The following is a 24,387-nucleotide window of genomic DNA, read 5'->3' on the forward strand; positions in this document are numbered from 1 at the left end:
TCCAGAAGATGCAAAAAAAATATGACTTGTTGGCCTAGACCTCCATATCGCCTGCCTCTGCTGCATTGATGCAACTCTCTCAGTCCACACCTATTCCAACTGAGGGAGAAAGAAGGACCTTGAACTCAAGTCAAAGACAGTTTTGTAGTATGCTATATTGGGTCCTATAGAAATGGATCACTGCCACATTATGCCACAAAGAGACTCCTAATAACCAGGTAGATAGAATGACTTATTTTCTAGGTGTCAGCCAGCTTCTCTCCTTGCTCAGTTCACTGCTTGCACAATGGGCTAATGAACAAAGTGGCCATGGTGGCATGTTCAGGTCCTGTACACGAATCCAAAAGCAGGGGCTCCAGGGGAAGTAGGGGTGAGAAGCGGCTGCAACTCTGGGCAGAGGAGGCAGGAACCCGAAGGCGAGCAGGGGTCGGGTGAGCACCACGGCGGGGGTCACCAATGAGGCGGTGAAGTGCGAGACCCATGTTCTGCAGCAGCAGGCCGGTGACGCGGAGGAAAGGGCTGAGTGCCTCCCACGGAAGTGGAGGGAGAAAGGCGGCCTGGGAACAGGCTGAGGCGGCCTCCTTGAACTGTAGGATCCAGCTGGTTGAAGAGGAGCTGGACCGCGCTCAACAGCGCCTGGCCACTGCCCTGCAAAAGCTGGAGGAAGCCGAGAAAGCTGCTGATGACAGCGAGAGAGCCATGAAGGTCGCTGAAAACCGAGCCTTGAAAGAGGAAGAAAAAATGGAGCTCCAGGAAATCCAACTCGAAGAAGCTAAGCACATTGCAGAAGAGGCAGGTAGGAAGTACGAAGAGGTGGCTCTTAGGCTGGTGATTATTGAGGGAGACTTGGAAGGCACAGAGGAGCGAGCTGAGCTGGCAGAGTACTGTTGCCCAGAGACGGATGAGCAGATCAGATTGGTGGACCAGAAGCTGAAGTGTCTGAGTGCTGCTGAAAAAAAGGACTCTCAAAAAGAAGACAAATGTGAGGAAGAGATAGATTCTTACTGATAAACTCAAGGAGGCAGAGACCCGTGCTGAGTTTGCTGAGAGATCGCAGCCAAGCTGGAAAAGACAGTTGAAGATTTGGAAGATAAACTGAAATGCACCAAAGAGGAGCACCTCTGTACACAAAGGATGCTGCACCAGACTCTGCTTGACCTGGATGAGATGTAGAGCGCCCTAGTCCCACCCTGCGCTGCCCCTCCCTCTGACCCCGACTCCACTGAGGCCAGGCTGCCCGAAGCTGACCTTGAAACTGATGGCTGATCTCTAACTGGAAGGCTGCTTTCTCCTTTCATCACGTCTCCCACCCCCTCCCCTGTGTCCTTTTCACCAAACTGTCTCTGAATCTGAATCTCTCCAGAGATTCCAGTTGGACTAGAGGCTGAGCACTTTTGGGAACAACCGTTTAAGGGAATGTGAGCAAAGTGTCTTTAAAAGCATGCTGTGATGTACATATTTTATAATTACCTTTTTTGTTGTTGATGTATCAGCCATTTGTAAAACATTCCAGATAATTCCATAGTTCTGAAGCAGCAGTCTAATCCCTGTCTCACTTTTGGAAGGTAACTTTTCAGCTTAACGCATATTGCCCTCTCCGCAGAGGAGGGGAAAAGGTATGGGTCTGACTTCCTGAGAACCAAACAGCCCAGAGAAAGGCTCCATTTTGGGAAACCTCATTGCTCTGTAAAAAGTACCCACCAAACGAGAGAGGTGATTCCAGGAGGAGTCAGCAAAAAAAAAAGTACTGTTCAGGTTTTCAGCTGAAAATGGTATCTTTGGGCAACTTTTTTTTTTTTCATCAGAACTGACCAAAGGAAAAGAAACCATTTTGAAATATGCTAGAGGATTCTGTCTTCTCAACAACCACCCCCACCCGCCACCCCCAGGAGAAACTATTTTACCAAAACTTAACCTGCTGGGGTTTTATCAGAGCCTGACCAACTTGAGGAAAGGGAAACACCCAACTCCAGCCCCCTCTAACCATCCTGTACCACCTAAGGGGTGGGGGTGGGGGGGAATACTGAGAAGTACCGGTGAACTTCACAGTCGAGGCACACAGACTCATGAGAAAAGGGAGACCTAATCACAGAACTTTCAAATGCTGCCCTCTCCTCCTCCACATGCTACCACCACAACACTAAAGACCTACATACTTCAATTCCTGGTACATCACATCCACCTTTCAACCAAAAATTACAAGGCATACTAAAAGGCAAAAAATACTGTTTGAAGAGGAATGACAATCATCAGAACCAGAGTCAGATATGGTAGGAATGTTGGAATTATCACAACAGTAATTTGAAAAAAACTGTGATTAATATGCTAAGGGCCTTGATGATAAATGTAGACAACATGCAAAAACAGGACATGTAAGAACACGAAGTAGAGAGATGGAAATTCTAAGAAAGTATCAGAAAGAAATACTAGAGATCAATAAAGACATTTGATGGGCTCATTAGGAGAATAGATACAGCAGAGGAAATAATCTCTGAACTTGATGACAATGGGAACTTCCAAAACTGGAAAGCAAAGAGAACGACGAATTACAAAAAATAGTACAGAATATCCAAAAAATGTAGAACAATTATAAAAGGTATAACATACACATAATGGAAATAGAAGGAAAAGAGAGAAAGGAACAGAAGAACTATGTGTAACAACAATGACTGAGAATTTCCCCAGATTAAATGTCAGACACCAAACCACAGATCCAGGAAGCTCAGAGAACACCAAGCAGGATAAATGCCAGCAAAACCACTACAGATTGGTATTGAAACTTCAGAAAATCAAAGCTAAAGGAAAAATCTTGCAAGAAGCTGGAAGGAAAAAACCCTTATCTATAGAGCAACAAAGATAAGAGTCACAACCAACTTGTCCCCAGAAATCACAGAAGCAAAAAGAGAATGGAATGAAATATTTAAAGTGTTCAGAAAAACAAACAAACAAACAAACAACAACCAAACCCTATTATCCTAGCACTCTGTACCCTTTGAAATATACTTCAGAAGTGAAGGAGAAATAAAAACACTCTCAGACAAACAAAAATTGAGGGACTTTCTTGCCAGTAGACCTATGTTGCAAGAAATGTTAAATTCTTCAGAGAGAAGGGAAATGATATAGGTTAAACTCATATCTACATAAAGAATATCAGAGAATGAATAAGTGAAGACCAACTAAAAACTGATTTTTCATAATTCTTCTAACAGCTAGCAATTTATTCAAAATAATTACAATAACGTTTTTGATTATGTATACTTATGTGTGTACATATAAAATGTACATATATATGTGTATATATGTATATGTGCTTATATATGCATATATACAAATGAAATGAATGACAGCAATGAAACAAGGGAAGGGAGGAATTAGGATTATTTTGCTATTATAATGTATTCACACTACCTGTGGAGTGGTACACAGGCATACCTTGTTTTATTGTGCTTTGCTTTATTGTACTTTTTACAAATTGAAGGTTTGTGGCAACGCTGAGTGAAGCAAGTCTACTGGCATCATTCTTCCAAGAGCATTTGCTTACCTCATGTCTCTATGTCACATTTTGGTAATTCTTGTAATATTTCAAATTTTTTCATTATTATATTTGTTATGAAGATCTGTGATCTTTAATATTACTACTGTAATTGTTTTGGGGTACCATGAACTGCAACCATATAAGACAGCAAATTTAATAAATGTGTGTGTTCTGACTGCCCCACCTACCAGCCATTCCCTGTTTCTCTCCCTCTCTCCTCAGGCCTCCTTATTCCCTGAGACACAACAATATTGAAATTAGGGCAATTAATAACCCTACAATGGCCTCTAGGTGTTCAAGTGGAAAAAAGAGTTGCACATCTCTCACTTTAATTAAAAGCTTACTGAGGAAGGCATGTCAACAGCTGGGATAGGCTGAAAGCTAGGCTTCTTGTGCCAAAGAGCCAAACTGTGCCAAACAGCCAAACTGAACAGCCAAAGGAAAAGTTCTTGAAGGAAACTAAAAATGCTACTCCAGCAAGCACATGAATGATCAGAAAGCAAAACAGCCTCATTGCTGATATGGAGCAAGTTTTATTAGCCTCCAGAGAAGATCAAAATCAGCCATAACATTCCCTTAAACCAAAGTCTAATTCAGAGCAAGGCGCTAATTCTCTTCAATTCTCTGATGTCTGAGAAAGGTGAGGAAGCTGTGGAAGAAAAATTTGAAGCCAGCAGAGGTTGGCTCATGGGATTTAAAGAAAAATGCTTTCTCCATAACACAGAAGTACAAGATGAAGAAGCAGGTACTGAGGTAGAAGCTCCAGCAAGTTATTCAGAAGATCTAGCTAAGATAATTAGTGAAGGTGGCTACACTAAATAACAGGTTTTCGATGTAGATGAAACAGCGTTATATTGGAAGAAAATGCCATCTATTACTTTCATAGCTAGAGAGAAGTCAATGCCTGTCTCCAAAACTTCAAAGGACAGGCTGAGTCTTGTTAAAAGCTAATGCAGCTGGTGACTTTAAGTTGAAGCTACTGCTCATTCACCATTCTGAAAATCCTAGCGCCCTTAAGAATTATGCTAAATCTATTCTGCCTGTGCTCTATAAATGGAACAACAAAGCCTGGATGACAGCACATCTGTTTCCAACATGATTTACTGAATATTTTAAGCCCACTGTTGAGACCTACTCCTCAGAAAAAAGATTCTTTTTGAAACATTATGGCTCACTGACAATGCACCTGGTCACCCAAGAGTTCTGATGGAGATGTACAATGAGATTAATGTTGTTTTCATGCCTACTGACACAACATCCATTCTGCAGCTCATGGGTCAAAGAGTAATTTTGACTTTCCAGTCTTATTCGTTAAGAAATACATTTCATAAAGCCATAGCTGCCATAGAAAGCAATTCTTCTGTTGGACCTGGGCAAAGTAAATTGAAAACCTTCTGGAAAGGATTCACCATTCTAGATGCCATTAAGAACATTTGTGATTCATGGGAAGAGGTCAAAATATAAACACTAACAGGAGTTTAGAAGAAGTCGATTCCAACCATCATAGATGATTTTGAGGAAGTGATTCAGTAGAAGAAGTGATTCAGTAGAGGAAGTGGTAGAGATAGCAGGAGAACCAGAAGTAGAGCCTGAAGGTGTGAGTGAATTGCTGAAATCTCATGATAAACTCTAATGAATGAGTTGCTTCTTATGGATGATAAAGAAAGTGGTTTCCTGAGATGGAAACTGCTCCTGGTGAAGATGCTGTGAAGACTGTTGAATTGACAACAAAGGATTTAGAATATTACATAAACTTAGTAGATAAAGCAGTGGCAGGGTTTGAGAGGACTGACTCCAATCTTGAAAGCAGTTCTACTGTGGGTAAAATGCTATCAAACATCATTGTACACTACAGAGAACTCATTCATGAAAGGAAGAGTTAATCAATGTGGTGAACTTCACTGTTGTCTGATTTTAAGAAACTGCCACAGCTACCTCAACTTTCAGCAAACACCACCCTGATCAGTCAACAGCCATCAACACTGAGGCAAGATCTTCCGCCAGCAAAAACATTACAACTTGGTGAAGGCTCAGGTGATGGTTACCATTTTTTAGCAAGAAAGTTTTTTTTTTTCTTTAAAGCTGTGGTTTTCTTTTTTTTTTTTTTAAGATGTTGGGGGTAGGAGTTTATTAATTAATTTATTTATTTTTGCTGTGTTGGGTCTTCGTTTCTGTGTGAGGGCTTTCTCTAGTTGTGGCAAGTGGGGGCCACTGTTCATCGCAGTGCGCGGGCCTCTCACTATCGCGGCCTCTCTTATTGCGGAGCACAGGCTGCAGACGTGCAGGCTCAGTAGTTGTGGCTCACAGGCCTAGTTGCTCCGCGGCATGTGGTATCCTCCCAGCCCAGAGCTCGAACCCGTGTCCCCTGCGTTAGCAGACAGATTCTCAACCACTGCGCCACCAGGGAAGCCCAAAAGTATTTTTTTATTAAGGTATGTACATTTTTTCAGAGATAATGCTATTGCACACTTAATAGACTACACTATAGTGTAAACATAAACTTATATGCACTGGGAAATGAAAAAATTCATGTGACTCACTTTATTGTGATATTCACTTTATTGTGGAGGTCTGGAACTGAACCCTCAAAATCTCCAGGGTATGTCTGTGGGCTTGGATTAGGTGTAAAGGTATATTGCAAACTCTAGGGCACACTAAAAATGGAATCATAAAATTATCAATTAAAACCACAAAAGGCAAAAGAAGTGTGAAAGACAAAAATAGGAACAAAGAACAAGGGCAACAAACAGAAAATAGTAACAAATATGGTAGATATTAATCCAACCATATCAATAATCATTTTAAATATCAATGATCTAAATAAACCTATCAAAAGACAGATTGTCAGAGTGGATCAAAAACCAAGGCCCAATTATATGTTGTCTATAAGAAACCCACTTTAAATATAAAAACACATAGAAATCAAAAGTAAAGAGAGAAAGATATACCATGCTAACACTAATCAAAAAGAGTGAGAATAGTTACATTAATTTCAGACAGCAGACTCAGAGCAAGGAAAGTTATAGGAATAAAGATGCACATTAACATAATGATAAAGGGGTGAATCCTTAATGTGCATGTATCTAACAACAGAGTATCAAAATATATAAGGCAAAAAACTAAAATAGATGGAATACACTAATAGAGTTGGACAGTTTAATACTTCTCTGTCAGTAATGGACAGATCCAGCAGGCAGAAATTCAGTAAAGGCAGAGTTGAACTCAATAACATCATGAGTCAACTGGACATAATAGACATTTATTGATTACTTCATCCAGTAGCAGATGACACATCCTGCTCGAGCTCACATGTAACATTCAAGATAGACCACTTTCTGGGCCACAGAACATACCTTAATAAATTTAAAGAATATATATCATACAATGCCTGCTTTCAAACCACAATGTAATTAAACTAGAAATCAATAATAGAAAGCCAACTGGAAGATCCCCAAATACTTGGAGATTAAACACCACACTTCTAAATAACCTAAGAATCAAAGAAGAAATCTATATTCATTAAAGAAATTGAATTAATAACCTTCCAAAACAGAAAGCACCAGGCCCAGATTGGGTTCCTAGTGAATTCTACCAAACATTTAAAGAAGAAATTATACCAATTCTCTACAGTCTCTTCCAGAAGATAGAAACAGGGGGAATACTTCCTAACTTGTTCTATGAGACCAGTATTACCCTAATACCAGAACCAGACAAAGACATTATTTAAAAACTACAGCCTAATATCTCTCATGAACATTGACATAAAAATCCTCAACAAAATATTAGCAAATAAAGTCCAACAATGTGTAAGAAGAATTATACACTATGACCAAGTGGGCTTTATCCCAGGTATGCAAGGTTGTTTCAACATTCAAAAATCAACTAATGTAACCCATCACATCAACAGGCTAAAGAAGAAAAATCACATGGTCATATTAATAGGTGCAAAAGAAGCATTTGACAAAAGCCGGCATGCATTTATGATAAAAACTCTCAGCAAACCAGGAATACAAGGGAACATCTTCAACTTGATAATGAACATCTACAAAACACCAACAGCTAACATCACACTTAATGGTGAGAAATTCGAAGCTTTCCTGCTAATATCAGGAATAAGGCAAGAATGTCCACTTTTATCTCTGTTTTTAAATATTGTACTGGGAGTCCTGGCTAATACAACATGACAAGAAAAGGAAACAATAAAAGGAATAAAAGGTATTCAGATTGAAAAAGAAATAAAATTGTCTTTGTTCACAGATGACATAATTCTTTATGTAGAAAATCTAGAAGAATTGACAAAAAATTTTTAAAAACCTCCTGGAACTAATACAGACTATAGCAAGGTTGTAGGATACAAGGTTAATATGCAGAAATCAATTGCTTTCCTTATACCAGGAATGAACACGTGGAATTTGAAATTAAAAACACACTACCTTATACATTAGCACCCCCCCAAAATGAAATACTTAGGTATAAGCCTAACGAAATGTGTACAAGATCTCTACGAAGCAAACCTCAAAACTCCAATAAAATATCAATATATCTAAGGAGAATAAAATAAATGGAGAGATTGCATGTTCATGGATAGAAAGACTCCATATTGTCAAGATGTCAGTTCTTCCCAACTTGATCTATGGATTCAGCACAATTCCAATCAAAGTCCCAACATTTTGTGGACATCAACAGACTAATTCTAAAGTTTATATGAAGATTAAAAGACCCAGAACAACCAATTCAATATTGAAGGAGAAGAACAGTACTAGCGAGGACGTGGAACAATAGGAACTCTCATTCATTGCTGGTGGGAAGGCGTAATGGTACAGCTACTTTGGAAGACAGTTTGGCAGCTTCTTATGAAACTAAACACACTCTTACCATATGATCCAGTAATCATGCTCCTTGGTACTTAATTAAATGAGTTGAAAACTTATATCTATGCAAAAACCTACACATTGATATTTATTGCACCTTTATTCATAATTGCCAAAATTTAGAAGCAACCAAGATGTCCTTCAGTAGGTAAATGGATAAACTGTAGTACATTCAGACAATGGAATACTATTCACACTAAAAAGAAATGAGCTATCACACATGAAAAGACCTGGAGGACATTTAAATGAGTATTTCTAAGTGAAAGAAGCTAATATGAAAAGGCTGTATGGATCCAAGTATATGACATTATGAAAAAGGAAAAACTATGGAGACAGTAAAAAGATCAATGGTCTCCAGGGTTTGGGGTGGAGGGTGGAGAGATGAACAGGTAGAACATAAAGGATTTTTAGGGCAGTGAAACTATTCTGTATGATATCACAATGGTGGATATATATCATTATACATTCATCAAAACCCACAGAATGTGCAATACACCAAGACTGAACCCTAATGTTAACAATGGACTTTGGGTGATAACAATGTGTCATTGTAGCTTCATCAACTGTAGTAAATACAGCCACTGTAGCGGATGATGTCAATAGTGGAGGAAGTTGTGGATGGGGCCATATGGGCGGGAACAGAGGGCACAGTGGAAATCTCTGTCCTTCCTGCTCAGTTCTGCTATGAACCTAAAACTGCTCTAAAAAATAAAGTTTATTAACTTTCAAAAACTGGGTTATTCATGGACGTCATAGGCATGGCAACATAACTTTCTAATTCTTTTTCCTTATATTTTCAACTACCACACGTAATATTGTTTCTAAATGTTTGGACATTTGGAACAAAACCAATACATTATGTCTCAGCATCTCTACCAGCTGGTGGCTCCCTAAAGACGAGTCCCTATTCTCATAATCCCAGCAGCCAGCTGAGTCTCTAGCCCAGAAAGGATGCTAACCAAATATGCACTAAAGCCTTCAGGAAAGGCAATGGTGTATAGAGGAAAGAGAACCAAAGTAGGAGTTGGATTAACCTTTCCTGGTGATTTCCTAGGCCCCATGACCTTGGGCAAATCACACGTTCACTGAGATCAATTTTCGGAAGCTATGAAATGATAATAACCTCATCTCTTCACAAAATTGTTGTAAGGACCAAGCGAGATGCACCACATATAAAACTATTTTTAAATTGCAGGATCCTTTACAAAAATCAGCTACTCTTACTCATGGGGAATGAAATAGATACTAAATTAAAAAGGAGAGAAAAAGATGGGCTGGATGGAAAAAGGGAAATGAAAAAATTAAAGGGAAACAAAGATAAATTGAGTCATCACCACACTTGAAACAAGATTCTGTGCTTCTTCCTCCTTCCCTGCACACAACAAGCTGTGACAGCAGACACAGGTTTTCTCTCACATTTTCCCTAAGTTCTCATTCATCAATGTATCAAACATTTACTGAATACAAATAAGTACCAGGCCTTGAGCTAGGAAAGGGCACAAGGCCTAATCAGTGCCCTCAGAGAGGTCTACGTCTAGTGGGGGAGGCATACAAGTGAACAGACTGATACAATCGAGTGCAGTCAAAGGCTCCTAAATGGAGCTGAGGGATTCTTGATGGGTTGGGTACAACCAGGGAAGAGGAGATGAGAATCAGAGAAGGCTCTCTAGAGGAAAGGACCCTCCAGGATACATCTTGGAAAAGGTAGTGGGTAAAGGAGGAAAGGGCAGTCTAAGGCAGAGGAGACCAGGCTATAGAAACAAAGGTACCGAATAGCAGACCTTATATGCAAAGGCTATGGAACCTTATTCCATAAGAGATGGGGATCCACTAAAGGGTTTTAAGTGGGAAAGATGGCTTGATCAGATTTATGTTAAGAAGCTTTACAAGAGGGAGGGGATATGGGGATATATATATATATATATATATATATATATATATATATATATATATATATATATATATATAGCTGAGTCACTAAAAAAAGAAAAAAAAAAAGAAGCTTTACTCTGTCCTCTGTGGATACTGCCACTGCTGCAGGCAACTCTCCCAGGCACCTGTCGCTGTCCAGGCTTGGAATATTCCATTCAGCCTCTAAGAAAGGAGTCAAATGAGAGAACTATGAAACCTCACAGGGCTTGCTCTAGTCAGACTTGGCAGAGAATGGGGGCTCCCTGGACTTTCTAGCTCTCAAAAGAAAAAAATTAGAAAGCCTGTTAATATCTTGCTTGAGATCTCACTGGCTGTGTGATTTCCTTGTGACTGAGTGAGTCCCTGATCCATCTTCCAAACAAATGAAACCCTGGTCAGGAGTCTAACCTGAGCACTGAAAGCTTGCAGTAAAATTTAAGCTTTATTGCTTCCTCTTCCTTATTAGGCAACCCCCAAATAGTAATCATGAAGTCACTTTCCCTCCTCTTCCTAAGTCTATCAGTAGAAGAATACTTCATGTACGGGCGACAGACACACAGGGTACCTGGGGGATTGGTCTCATAACCCATCACTTGGCACCAACCATTTATGTTACTACTAAATCACCTTGAGATAGGGTTGACATCCATATGTAAACTCCTGGATTTTTTTAAGAATACAGATTTCTGGGACTTCCCTGGTGGCGCAGTGGTTAAGACTCCACGCTCCCAATGCAGGGGGCCTGGGTTTGATCCCTGGTCAGGGAACTAGATCCCACACGCATGCCACAACTAAGAGTTCACATGCCACAACTGGAGCCCGCATGTTGCAACTAAGGAGCCCATGTGCTGCAACTAAGGAGTGGGTGAGCTGCAACTAAGGAGCCCGTGAGCTGCAACTAAGGAGCCTCTGAGCTGCAACTAAGACCTGGCGCAACCAAATAAATAAATAATCAGAATGCCTCTATATCCATTAAAAAAAAGAATACATATTCCATCAAATTATAAAAGGCAGATAAATTCTATACCTTTTTGCAAATGAATTTCAACAACTTTATACCATGTTAATCTCTTTAAGACAAAGATACTTTAAAAACAAACCAAGGTCTAAGGATGGAACTTTGTGGGTTCAGAACCCCCAAGATGATGAAATATCTCAGGTTCACTAAGGGATGGAAAATGGGTCCCTCTCCTTTCATTATTACACCCCTACCCCAACCAGCGTCCCAGTGCTTGTCCAAAGAGAGGAAGACCCTCAGCACTGGGGAGAAGTTCAGGGTTGGGAACTGAGAGAAAGGGGAGTCTAACTGCTTTCCTCCCCACTCTCCCCACACACAACAAAGATTCAGGTGGCCTAATTTGCCAAATACAGCCTTTTGCCTGCATTACCTGCATATCCTCCACCGCCCCCCCCCCTGCCCATGCCCGTCACACGCAGGATTTGGGAAGGATTTTTAAACTAGCAACATCATCACCAAATGCAAATAAACTCATTACATTGAATTTCTTCTCAAGTCGCCTTACAAATATGGTCTTTAAAGCACAGTGAGAACACTCAAAGACATGAAACGCTGCTTAAAACTGTCCCTGTAGAAGTGATCTCTTCTGCTGCAAAGAGATGAAAAGGCAAATATTTCTGAGTGGTTTGGGTTCCCTACTCAACAGTCATCACATGAGCTTCAATTGCAAAAAAAAAAAAAAAAAATTCACGAAGTGTTTAAAAATCTCCTTTAATTATATTTTCATGAACTCCAAGAACATCATCATTGCAATTAATGTTACAAAAAAGCAAAGAGGGACATCTGAACATGCAATAAAAAATGGATTCACAGTGAAAATAATGTATGTTGGTACTAAAATATAGTTACTTGGCTCCCTGAAGGGAAAAGCTTTCTTCTAAATATCTATTCACTTGGGTTTTATCATGAGAAAATATTTTTTTTCTGGAAAGCTTTGGGAAGTTTTCAACTTGTGCTACTGTTATTGTTAGCATCTGCTGGAAGTCCCTCATTCTGAAAGCCATTATTTGCAGTCTATAATTTAATCAGAAAATTCAAAAGTACAACAAATAGCTTGGCAACTGTGTTGTTACATACAAAGCCATTAGCAAAAATATGTAACAAAATTTATGTGAAACAAACAATTTTGTCCTTATATACAGAAGTTTGCTTTATTCCTCATACCCTCACAGCCTACTCAAAAATGAGAGGGTGTGGCAAAAAAAAAAAAAAAAAAAAGAGAGGGTGTGGAAGGAGCCGGTACCAATCTCCTTTGAACTCTCCTTCTGGGTAGGGTAGAGAAATCTTAAAAGGTAAGTTAACTATTTTAATCTTCTTTTAAATGAGTTACAAAAATGCATCTGGGCTTCTTAATAAAGAACAAAAACTAGGAAAAATGATAGTGGCTTTAAAATAAAGAATTCCTCCCTTTGTCCTTTGTAAAATCTCTTAACAGACAGTAAAAATGACTACATTTGTGACTGTGATCTGAGGACAAAGAGTAAAGAGCATCTTGGTGAAACATATGGACGGTAGAAACCAAGCTGCTGAGAAGCTTCACATCTAGGGCATGCACATACATTATACCAATAGAGTTTATACCTCAGGGGAGGAAGATCAGAAAGGTACATGGGAAATGTCACCCGAAGCTATATACAAACGCATGAACAAGAAGAACACATGGAGTCAAAGGGAGACGGTAATACAAGTTTAAAAATACATTTTAAAATCATCTCAAATCCAAGGACCGTATTTACTGAAAACTCGGACATTCTACAGAATATCTTGTAAACAGTGAAAATGCAGCTTATTTAAAATGTAAAAAAAAAAAAAATGCAGCTTTATGTAATTCACAGTCTCAAAAGAAAATAAATTTCTGGTTTATCATCACTGCTCGGCTCGGTCTGCAAAACGGAATGATGTGAACAAAACTGGTCGGCATGCCCGGAGCGCAGGGCTGCGCACGCGCCCTCGGGGATGCCGCGGCCCTCCACGCCGCAGGCGCCCTTGGCGCTCCGCAAGTAGCCCGCTATGTACGAGCCGGTGGAGTGCCGGTTCCCCACGGGCGCCGGCGCGCAGGGTTTGCTTCGAAGAACCACTCCTCCCACAGGGCTGGGGTTCACACTTTTCTGCTTGTTGGCTTCCTGCTTTTCCTTGGCGCGACTGGCAATGTTGCGCACTCTGCTCTGACTTCTGGATGACAACTTTCTGACCAGTGCCCTGGGGAACTGATTGACATCTTGCTTGGAATACAGCACTTGGCAGCCGTCTTCCTGGTCAAAGGACACAAGCTTCCGCAGCTGTTCGGTCAGGGCATCTATAGGCTCTAACGACTTTGTTTTCACAGTTACGCTCTTCTTGTCTCTGATGCCCGTTGTAACAAAGCTCTTACTAATACACTGGTACTTGCTTTCAAAATTACAGGCGATGTCCTCTGATGTTAAGTCTCCCAGACTTTTGGATTTGCAAGGACTGGGCAGCTTCAGAGCAGGCAGAGGAGGGTGTGTGGACCGCTCGGGGGCAGGGTCATGCATGTCTTGAATGCTAGACAGGGGCCCAGGGGTCTGGTTCGTTTTTGCATCTGAATTTGAGAAATGGTTATGCATAAAACCAGCACCCTGATAGGCTAGACGAGAAATATTTTGATTTTTGACATCTTGAATACTACTGTTGAATATTTCAGAGACAGAAGAGTGGAGAGTCTCTTTACAGTAGCCATTTCTCAAGCCTCTTTGAAAATGTTCCACCACATCCTGACTGTATTTCAGTTTTAAAGGAGAAGCGAGGTGACTTGTGCCCTCTCTCCTATATCCATAGGTTGTTAAAGGCAGACTTTGTGAGTCTCCATCCATTTCCACGAGACTGCTCTCCCCAGAATTTAAACAGAGAGTGGGATCCACCATTACATCTTTCAGTGTCAAGTCAGTGGAAGTGGCAGGGCTGTGGTTCTTCAGTATTTCCCAGTCTTTTTTGTGGGTGGGACTTTTTAGTAACCAGCAGTGAGGATTATTAGAGGACAGAGGCAGATTGTTTTCCATGACCCCTGTCTTGGTCTTCCCAGAAAGGTCATCATCTGCTTTAGTTTTAGAGACAGGAGTGCAGATAGATTCACAAACAGCTGCATGTGTTGAGCATTCAGAGTTCTCGTGCCCCAAGAATGCAGTCTGCTCAGGAGATGAGCACAGGAAGGATGACTTGGGTTTTCCACTGGAAAAGCCATGCTTGAAGGGCATTTTTAGGTCCATGGTAGGCAAGGGAGGATGGCCTGCTATCACACTGGGGCTCTGAAGATGAGACAAAACTGTGGGGTTAACCTGGTCGCTGGTCTCATCAAAATGGCCAATCAGTGCTGAGATGGAACTGCCAGGCTCATTCTCATTTGTCAAAGTGACATTATCAATAAGATGGGAAATTTCACTCTCCTGGAGAATTGCAGTGGAATGTAAGTCAGGTATGTCAGAACAAAGCGTAGAGACGTCTGACAAAGAAAAGGATGTTGCAGCTCTGCCCTTATCCCAATTACCTTCCAGCTTCTTAATCTCCAGATTGCTTTGAGAAAGGATGCTTCCTGACAATGTGTTTTTTCCTACCACGAAGCCCCCAGCATTCCCATTTTCCTTGGTTTTCACACCACATAGATCTTGTGTTAGGCTAACTGCAGGGTCACGAGCCAAATGCTGCCTTGGGGAGAGGGATTTGTTGGTACACTGGTGTTCCTGGCGATCACTTAACACATTTGATTTGGTTCTCCCACCCTTTGGACCTGGTAGCAACTGTTCTGTGATTGACAAGTTGGCGGTAGAAACAGCAGAGTCCCCGTGGCTGATATCTTTGTGGAGGAGAGCACTGGAGGAAGCGGATAACTTTTTGTTGAAATTTGGAAAACGTTGGTCTTTTATACTTGCCTTCCCATCTCTTCTGTCATCCGTATCTTCTGCTGAATGAAACAAACAATATTTTAAGTGACAGGTATCACTTTATGTAGGACCTGCAAACACTCATGTTTGTCTTCAGACAGACAAATGGAAAATGTAAATCTGTTACATCGTGACAATATAATTATGGATTGCATAGATTTGCAACAAAGTGTCTGTGTGATGGATAAATGGTAAAATTTCACTGAAACTTCCCTTTGAATAGCTATTACATCAGCTAAGGATGTAATATTCATTGTAAAAAAAAATGTCAATGAGTTACCATACTTTTACAGTGAAGATTACCTTAAGTTGTTTCCTATTCAGATTTGTACTACACAGAAGCATGGCAATAGAAACAGAACAAGACAGCTCTGTTAAACAAAGTATTGTGGTACCTGTAAGCAAGATACTGTAAGCTTTCAAAGTTATACATGTGTTAGAAAAAAAAAAAAACCCACACAAATCATTTTGAAAAACATTTTGTCAAAATACTGATTTTAACCAATTAATTTCTAAAACAAATTGGAGGGTGCAATAGATGCATTAAAAGATCAGTATCTGTTGACTTTAAAATGTAAAAATAAAGACTTGGTCACCAATTTTATACCATTGCTAATATCTAAGTTTCCATTGATCCTATTTTTTGGTTTTAATACATAAATTTCATATTGCATTCTCCCCTAAAAGAGGCAGAAAGATATCAGGCACAGTAAGGAAAACTATAAAAATACACAATTCAAAGTAATTTGGGGTACCCCATCCTGTTTAGAATAGTGCTAAGACAATATTGATATTAGGTGTTCAAGTATTCTTAATCACATTATTTTAACGGATTTTATGCTTTCAGTTATGAGAATCAAGAAAATATGTTTAACTTTTTATTAAATATTTTCCTAACTAAAAAAAATCATAAAAATTTGATAAACCCAAAAATTATAAGGAAAAATATAAAGATTATATGATGTTACCACTCAGATAGCCACTGTAAGCTTTTGTAGAGGGATAGAATTATGTATACAATTTTTTATTCTGAATTTTTTCCACTTAATTTTTCTTCTACATGATAACTTGAATCATTGCATGGTTATGTACTGCTCCATATTTATAAGTTTTATACTTAAGTATTATTAAATATATTATGCTATATATATATGAATAACTTATATAAATTTCCTGTTTTTTAAAGGGAGGAAAGAAACATAACTGCTGCTTTCTAACTCACCTTAATGGTAGTAACATCTGAATTGTGGCATTACAGGATTAATTATTACTAATTTCTTTTGCTTTATTTTCCCCCCAAAATGGAGTTATTTATATTTACATGTAGTTTACTTTCCCCCAAAATGGAGTTTTGAAATAGATTTTAAAGCATATATTTCATCTCTTCTCTGATACTGCTCTTAGCAAAATTTCAAACTTGTTAACTGCCTTTTTCTCCTTCAAATAAACCATTCAAAAATTGGTTTGTCTCCCTACAATATCTTACAATAAAAATCAAAACAAGCAAAGTGGTGTTTGTGAGAAAATAGATCATTGAAATTAGATTGCATGATGAAAGACTTTTGCTAAAAGAAACAGGTATCACATTCTCCTGTCTGAAGTGATTTCGATTTAATTAAAACATTTGTTGCAGAGACCTCACATGGACACAGTTTGGGTGCTTAAATTATCTAAAATAGGGTGGGGGAAGAGTCACAGACACAAGGCAAGAGCTCTTTGGTACACTGTAAACAGATATCACTCTTTATCACGTTCTTGATATGAATGAAGCATTATGCTCAAATTAGGGGAAAAGGTGGGTAATGCCTGCTTCCTATGCCTGAGGAATCTATGAATGGACAGGAGCTGCAGACATGCTGCTTCCTTCCCTGCCAACATCCAGGGGTCAGGGAAACGAGGCCACAGGAAAACAGCTAATAAGCTACCTCTTGTGGAAGCAAAGATTTCTCAAGTGAAGAAGGTGGATTACTTTTAACATCTGGCTTTTCCTCTTTCTCCATAAACATTTCCAATTGTAGAAAACATGTTATATGGTGGGAAAGAAATATAACTAAATTCAACCTCGGAAAAGTCCATTTAATTCTATTCCTCCTCAGAAAACCAGTAAATATTGTGCCCACTTAGAAAACCATGATCTCTGCTAATATTTTGCAGGTTTCATCTCCCTCTGTTGTGCCTCATAGACCCGTAGGCTCCATTCCATCACATCTGATCCCTCACTGTCAATTTCAGATGTCAATGTTATTTTGAGGCTTTAGGTGACTAGGAGATAGCTCTTTTACCACCCACTCTCCAAAGTTTAAAATATGGTCTAAAAGGTAACACTGTAATGTACTGTAATGATTTATTTTTCAGTATATTTTACTTTGACTACAAAATGTCAGTCACGTAATAATGGTAATTAGGGACCAAAATGGGCCTTAAAGGGGTGTATTCTTAGAGAAACTTAAAGCATCTTACCCAGAGAGTTTTCTTTTCCTTCTGTGTCTTTTGCAGTTTCGGATATAGGCAGCGACAGAGCCCCCAGAAGACTTCTGTCAACAGGCATAGAGACGGGGCGTGCTTGCAAACTCCGTGCGGTCCTTCTCAGGACCCCATCTTGTCCTCTTGCAGCCTCAGACACAGAATCCTTTACCTCTACCATTTCTTGGAAGCCCATTTTGCTCTTTTTTCTGCCTTTGGCTGGAGCACTGGCTGTGCGTCGCAGAATCCTATCTCCAATCGATCGCTTCCGAACATAATGGGAACTGTTTTCTGAAGAGCTGTGCCTGGGATTCTTATTGAACAGCCCCTTCAGACCTTGGAGCTGTCTGTTCTGAAGACACAAAAGGACCAAGCACAAGTTAAGCAAATACCACTGTGTCAACTGCTTGCCTTTTAAATGACAGCTCCATGAAAAATGGATACAAAACGAAATCTCACAGCCACTGAAGAATATTCAAACCAAGAAAACAGCAGCTCACAGCATGTTTGCACAACGTCATGCACTTTTTATCAACCCGACTTCGGGAGGAAGGCAGCCTCCCATTTTCACAACCAAGCTTTCCCACAAGTTTTCTGCCCGAAGATGACAAGGTGGTAGGAAGAGTTTCCACAGTGAAAAGACTGTAATGAACTTGAGCCACCTTAAAGCAACGGATGCATGTTTTAAAGTGGTAAGCAGGAAGATGGAGCGATGTGAGCGAGCATGCCGCCGTGACCACTGAAAGAGAAACGCGCCAGCAAGAACCAAGCACCATGCTGAGAAACTACCTTTGTAGCTCCTAGAAAGTGCAATATAGTGTAACTGGGGTTGAGTATTAAAGGGCTCCACTGCAAGGGGAAAAAAGCACAACAAAACACATTTTGGGCTCATTCAAGAAGGCTGCACAAGGAAAAACAGAAGGAGATAGAACACATATGCTCTATAAACCCTTTCTCCCACTTTGGATTTTTAGTCACAAGTTCATTCATCACTCAGTTCGCCACCATCATGTTGCGGTTTACGCATATCAACACAAACACCCCTTGAAAGTAATTAATGACTTACACATGGACATTTATTTAAGGAAAGAGAACACAAGTCCTACAGAACACCTTCTTGGCTCAAGTTTTTAACAAACTGATTTTTATTATTTCCCTCAAGCATGTTAAGTGCTAGAGATGCTGCTTTGTTCACCTGGGATTCCTAGAAATTCAAGAATCATTTTTCGATCATTTACATTTGTGTATGTTTAGGCCAGAGGAGAGAGCCCAACAAGCACAAATAGAAACCCAGGACTAAACACAGAAAGTCGTAAAACTTTATCACTCTTAGAAATTAGGATCCTTAGCACCTCACCCCTCCCAACTGATGGATGTGAGAATAAACACATACCTCCTATTTCAGGCCAAACTGGTCCACTACCTGCCAGTTGGATTATAGTCTCTAATAATATTAATATTCGCCAACATTTTTGAGCATTTACTATGTGCCAGGCAGCTTTTTAAAAATAAAGTATTTGTTTATGAAGTAGGTACTATTTTTACCCCACATGTACAAATAAGGAAACGGAAGCACAGAGAATGTATATACCTCTGGAGGAGGAGCTCCAGGCAATGCAGACCTTCTGATAAAGAGCACTGGACATTCCCGGGCCCTGGTCAATGCTACAGTCCCTCCAAATCACATCTAGTCCTGAAAACTGATTCCAGTGGCCAAGTCCCCAATTACTTGGCATTACCAGAGGACAGCCTACTGATTTGTAAATCTCAAGTGAGCTCTGCAATGAAGAAATTGGCATCAGCAAAGAGCTAGAATACACTTTTATGGTCTCTTCCTTTTAAGTCCTGTGGGTGGCTTTTAATTCATTCATGATTTTCAGGTTTCCAGTTGAATACAATGGCACTGAATGAATGCATCCTGCCTAGAACTGGCTGGGATCATAGCCCAGTTAGTACAGGTAATTCAAACATCTGAGACTACATTTCCCACTGCAGTCAGCTGGGTCTTTTTAAGGATTATAATAAAATTCAAATATGTAAGTCTATCTTTCCTGTTTTAGTCAAACAAATGATTGCCCTAGAGAGTAATAGTTTTCTCAATTCTTTTAAGCCCAGAGAGGGCCCCTAGGTGGAGGGAAGGAGTACACACCCCTAAAAAGAGGAAGGAGCGCACACGGATGGAGACCTGTGGGCAGGAGAGCACACTGAGCACAGTGTGGGCTGGGCTTCGCTAGAGTTTTCTGTTGAAAAAACAGCTTGTCAAGATACATGTTCCCTTTTATGAAATGAATTAGAAAACTTTATTAAGGACCATATTACTGTTGCATGTGGCTTTAAGCCCTGTGATCTTTCTTACCTTTCCATAGATTTCATTGATTGTTATGTGGACAAAAATGGATGCTTCTGTCAGTCCTTCCAAATAGACATGCCGGTAGCCTGATAAAAGTAGACAAAGTAGTGTCCTTTTAGTTGAACTTGCGTTTGGCTTTCCCACGGGTGCAACAGAATTAAATACCTGACTTTACTATAGTTCTTTATGTTAACACTCACATTATCATATAACACATATTTTATATATCATATATGCCATGTATCATGTATGTCACATATCATATATTAAATCTTCCAAAGAAAAGGAATGGTCAGTCTAGAGAGAAAAGGCCAGCCAGACTTACCAGGCACTAAGCTGCTAAAGGTGACAGTTCTTTGCCCAACAAAATCTCGTCCAATCGGATCGTGATCCCACACAAGGAACCGAACCAAAGCTATTTCTGGCATGTGTACTGTAAATGTGAGGGTTTCTTCCCACACAGGGTTAAATCCTCAGAGAAACAGGAAAAGACAAATTAGAAAAGCAAAGGGGTTGGCTAAAAATGATTTAGCAGCAACATCTGCAAAGCAGACAGTGAAAATTGCTTGCCATGGTTATTAAACTCGTGAAGACAACTGAGCCACCCCGGGATGCCTTAGTGAAATAAAGCCTTGGAATTTATCCCATTGCTAGAAAATAATTGGTAAGAAATTGCCTGTAAATTATTACATCAATTCTAATAATCTTTGATGCCACATTGCATTCTAGAGAAAGCTCTTTTAGACAATATCTAGAATGTTTCAATAAGCTCAAAAAGTATCTACAGTAGCGATCTAAGAATAATGTTTTAGCAAAAGCAATAAAGAATGACTCCTCTCCTCCACCCCCATCCCACCCCAGTAGAATGATGCTTCTCACCCAGCAAAGATTCTGCTGCTGTAAGCATCACCAGCAAGCATTTTGTAAGGTTTCAATGCTATGGTACATATACCATCCTATTTAATTCTTATGGTAATCCTCTAAGGGTGGCAGGGCAGAGGTTTTTTTCTAATTAAGAAAAAATATATATTACTGACTTTCAAAAATATATAACACTTAAAAATTACACAAGTAACCCATGCTCACTTTTCAACATAGGAAATATAATGCTCATTTTATAGTTGAGAAAACTGATGTTCAGAGAAAATAACATGCCTAACATCATGCAACTAGTGACAGAGCCAAAGGAGACAAGGCACTGCTGATTTCCAGTGGCTTCTCATGAAGCAAGACCTTAATACATGAAAGATGACATATTTTCATAGCTACTGAAAATAAATAGAAAGGCATATAATTCAACTCAAATTCTAAAAGGCAAAACCACGTTTATTTCTTGGTAAAATTCTCTCAGATAAAATAATTAAACTGATAAAAATTCAAGCACTCTGTAAGTTTGTTTTTCTTTTCTAAAAATGAAAATTCATGTTATTAAATGTATGCATTCAGAAGGCATCAGCCACTTAACCCTAATGCCTTAGCTAATGAAATAATTATGGACTGAAAATCATTGAGATGTCCCTCCTGAACAAGAGAAGGGATACTTTTTGTTGACTTAGTGATGACATCTCAATTATTTCTGAGACCAAAAATAATATATTGAGCATTGGTAGGAAAATGCAGTATGGGAAGTTTGCTTATTTTAAGCATGTTATTTCCTAAATAACAGGTTTGTGCTACTCTTGAACCCTCAAATTCCTTTCCTTAAACTCCTCTTAAGGTCTCTCTAGGAACCTCTAACTTCCCAAGCATTTTGAGGATTGGGGTTTAGATTTTTTACAGTATTAAGGACTAGAGATTGAGAAAAACAGGCATGCAATAATGTTTGTCATATGTATGAATAAATACAACCTTAGAAGATTACTAAGAAAAAGACATGAGGCTTGAGTAAAGAAAGTTTTCTTTACATGATGGCCAAAACAGAAGAAGAACGCTGCCCACGCACCACAAGTACATATTCAAGAAGTAAACTTGCCAGAGCACGCTGCACTTGCCTTTACAGTTGTACATGCTCCAGAAAAAAATGAGAAATCATTGGGACGTGGGCTTCACAAATGAGAACTTTGAAGCAACTCATGTCATGAAAACAATATAAAAATATAACGAGTCATTTTCCTACATGAAGTTTTAACCCAGATCTTTAAAATATCATTCATTTCACTAGAAAAAAACATTTGCTTCAAAAGCAGAAGTCTTGAGAGCCTAGATTACAACATCCATCAAAATATACCATGCATCAATACCATATTTACTTAGTTTTATGTGTTGAAAAATCTTAACAAAACTCAGATGGCAGTTACAGATTTTAGAAATTTGTTTCTCTTCCATGTAGACAAATTCTCTTTTTCAGTGCAAACTCTATTTCTAGAGCATCCTTATTAAAAGTGAACAGAGATTATTATAATCTTACCATTGTCATCTACCACACGAGTCTGATCTTTACAACAATCTACTGGCAATCCGATAATTTCAACTTCTACAAAAGGATCAATGATCTATATAGATAAAGAAAGTATTACTACAACTGATACATTTCTACACATGTTAATTTAAGAATATTGGCCAAAATATCACATATCAACAGCAACCCATTTATTTAGGTGCTTACTAAGAAAGAGAAATTGAACCAGATTCAACAGAGTCAACAATGAAGCAGGAATAAAAAAAAGATTACATTGTTATTTGCCAATATCTACTAATGCTACAAAAACTTAACCCAATGAACCTTCAACTCCAGTTGAAGGTATATACCCAACAGAAATGAGAGTGTCTATCTATGCAGAAATGCTCAGAGCAGGTGAATTCATAATAGTCACACATTGGAAGCAACCTCAATGTCCATTATGAGTAAGATGGATAAACTGCAGAATATTCATCTAATGAATACTACACAGCAATGAAAAAATAACAAAGTTGTGCTACACAGCCATAATGTGGAACAAGCCAGACACGAAAGAGTGTATACCGTCAGAGTCCATTTACATAAAGTTTGAGCACAGACTAAATTAATCTGTTTTGACAGGGACTGGTATTTGATGGGGGGAGGGGAGGGCTGGGAGTAGATATTGACTGGGAGGGTGGACGGAAGCCTTCTGGGGTTTCTGGATATGTTCTACCTTGATCTGCTTACACAATAATTAATCAAATTATCCACATTTGATTGGTGCACTTTAAGGTAGTTAAATCAATTGTGTACTATGATGTAAATTTAGAAGTATTTAAAAATAAAAAGATGAAAAGGTAATCAAAAGAAAAAGATGAGTGTTTAGTTCCCCTCTTCCTCACCTTTACCTCCCCCATATTCCCTGCCCTCTGGGAGAGGGATCCCCCTTTGTTTGTCATCTGTAAGCTCTCCTTTGTAGTGCCAGTACTGGATAAGTAGCAAAGAAGGAATAAAATCCTAAGGAACCCAGAAAGGAGAGAATTATGAAGTTTGGGAAAACATATTTTTAGGAGCTTGGAGACTAAGGAGAATACAGTTTTGGAGGGAGATTCATGGAATATGAGCTAGAGGTATGATAGAAAAACATTTTGAGACAGTTAGGTGGATAGACACGCTTTTTGTTCACTAAATAAATCACAGCTAAAGTTTACTAGTTTTCCATTAATTCTTTGATGCTAAAAGTTTTTCCTTAGAATAGAACACTGTGGTAAAACTGTACCATTGGGAGTCCTGGATTTGGGGACAGCTAATAAATATGACTAAGGAAAATAAAATTCCTTAATTTTAAGGAATTTAAGAGGATTAATTTAAGTCTAAATTAAGGAATTTAAGAAGCCACAGGCTTGAAGAACAACTTCTTGCTTCGACACTTGGTTCCTGTGCTGGACTTTGGCAAGTCGTGTAACTGTCTGTGCTTCAGTTTCCTCATCTGTAAACCTAAGATAACAGTGTACACTTCATCATGCTGTAATCCACGTGACATGCTGGGAGAATGGAACTTGATAGTGGTAGCAAGATTAGGGACAGATTTGGGAGGTAGAATGTCCAAGAGATGCTAACTGAGTAGATGTGGAGAGCAAAGAAAAGGTGAAAATTAAAGATGACAATCAATTTTCTGATTAGGAGCAAGAAAAATTATTATTTCATTCTCAGAGATATGAACAATGTGAGAGATCACAGGTTGAGAATTCAGGGGGACTAGAGGGGGGAGAAACTATATTTTCATTAGCCTCTGACTAAAGCACAAATAGTAGAGTATTAGTACTGTAATTTTGTGCCTGGCAGAAATCACAGATGCTTTCAAGTCACATTATAGTTGCTGCAGAAATCTCCGTGTATCACCCATACTTATCACAACTTCAAAATTCTAATAGTTATTCAACCCCCCTCTAGAACCTGCTAT

The 24,387-nt window shown here is 39.2% G+C and overlaps 2 protein-coding genes across 6 annotated transcripts in view; one reads left to right on the forward strand and one right to left on the reverse strand.

Annotated features, from left to right (window-relative positions):
• Positions 1–613: 613 nt before the first annotated feature.
• On the forward strand, positions 614–1,188 carry LOC309823387 (tropomyosin-like). Its single transcript, XM_082655610.1, is given in 3 exon segments — positions 614–995; positions 997–1,052; positions 1,055–1,188. Coding segments are annotated over 3 exon segments (471 nt in total). The 5' UTR covers positions 614–699; the 3' UTR covers positions 1,174–1,188.
• An 11,876-nt stretch (positions 1,189–13,064) lies between these two features.
• The window catches only part of PLCH1 (phospholipase C eta 1), a gene marked incomplete at its 5' end in the record, with an annotated part of 212,634 nt that continues 201,311 nt past the window's right edge, over positions 13,065–24,387 (reverse strand). For 2 of the 5 annotated variants that reach the window (XM_082655614.1, XM_082655616.1), the window contains 6 exons: positions 13,065–15,251; positions 17,692–18,046; positions 18,484–18,543; positions 20,051–20,130; positions 20,370–20,516; positions 22,452–22,536. In XM_082655614.1, the coding sequence (XP_082511740.1) occupies positions 13,165–15,251; positions 17,692–18,046; positions 18,484–18,543; positions 20,051–20,130; positions 20,370–20,516; positions 22,452–22,536 (2,814 nt within the window). In that variant the 3' untranslated portion in view covers positions 13,065–13,164. The remainder of the gene's footprint in view (positions 15,252–17,691; positions 18,047–18,483; positions 18,544–20,050; positions 20,131–20,369; positions 20,517–22,451; positions 22,537–24,387) is intronic. The other 3 variants (XM_082655615.1, XM_082655618.1, XM_082655617.1) reach the window with 3 other exon arrangements.

Source organism: Grampus griseus (assembly GCF_964374135.1).
Source record: "Grampus griseus genome assembly, chromosome: 5".
Taxonomy (NCBI): Eukaryota; Metazoa; Chordata; class Mammalia; order Artiodactyla; family Delphinidae; genus Grampus; species Grampus griseus.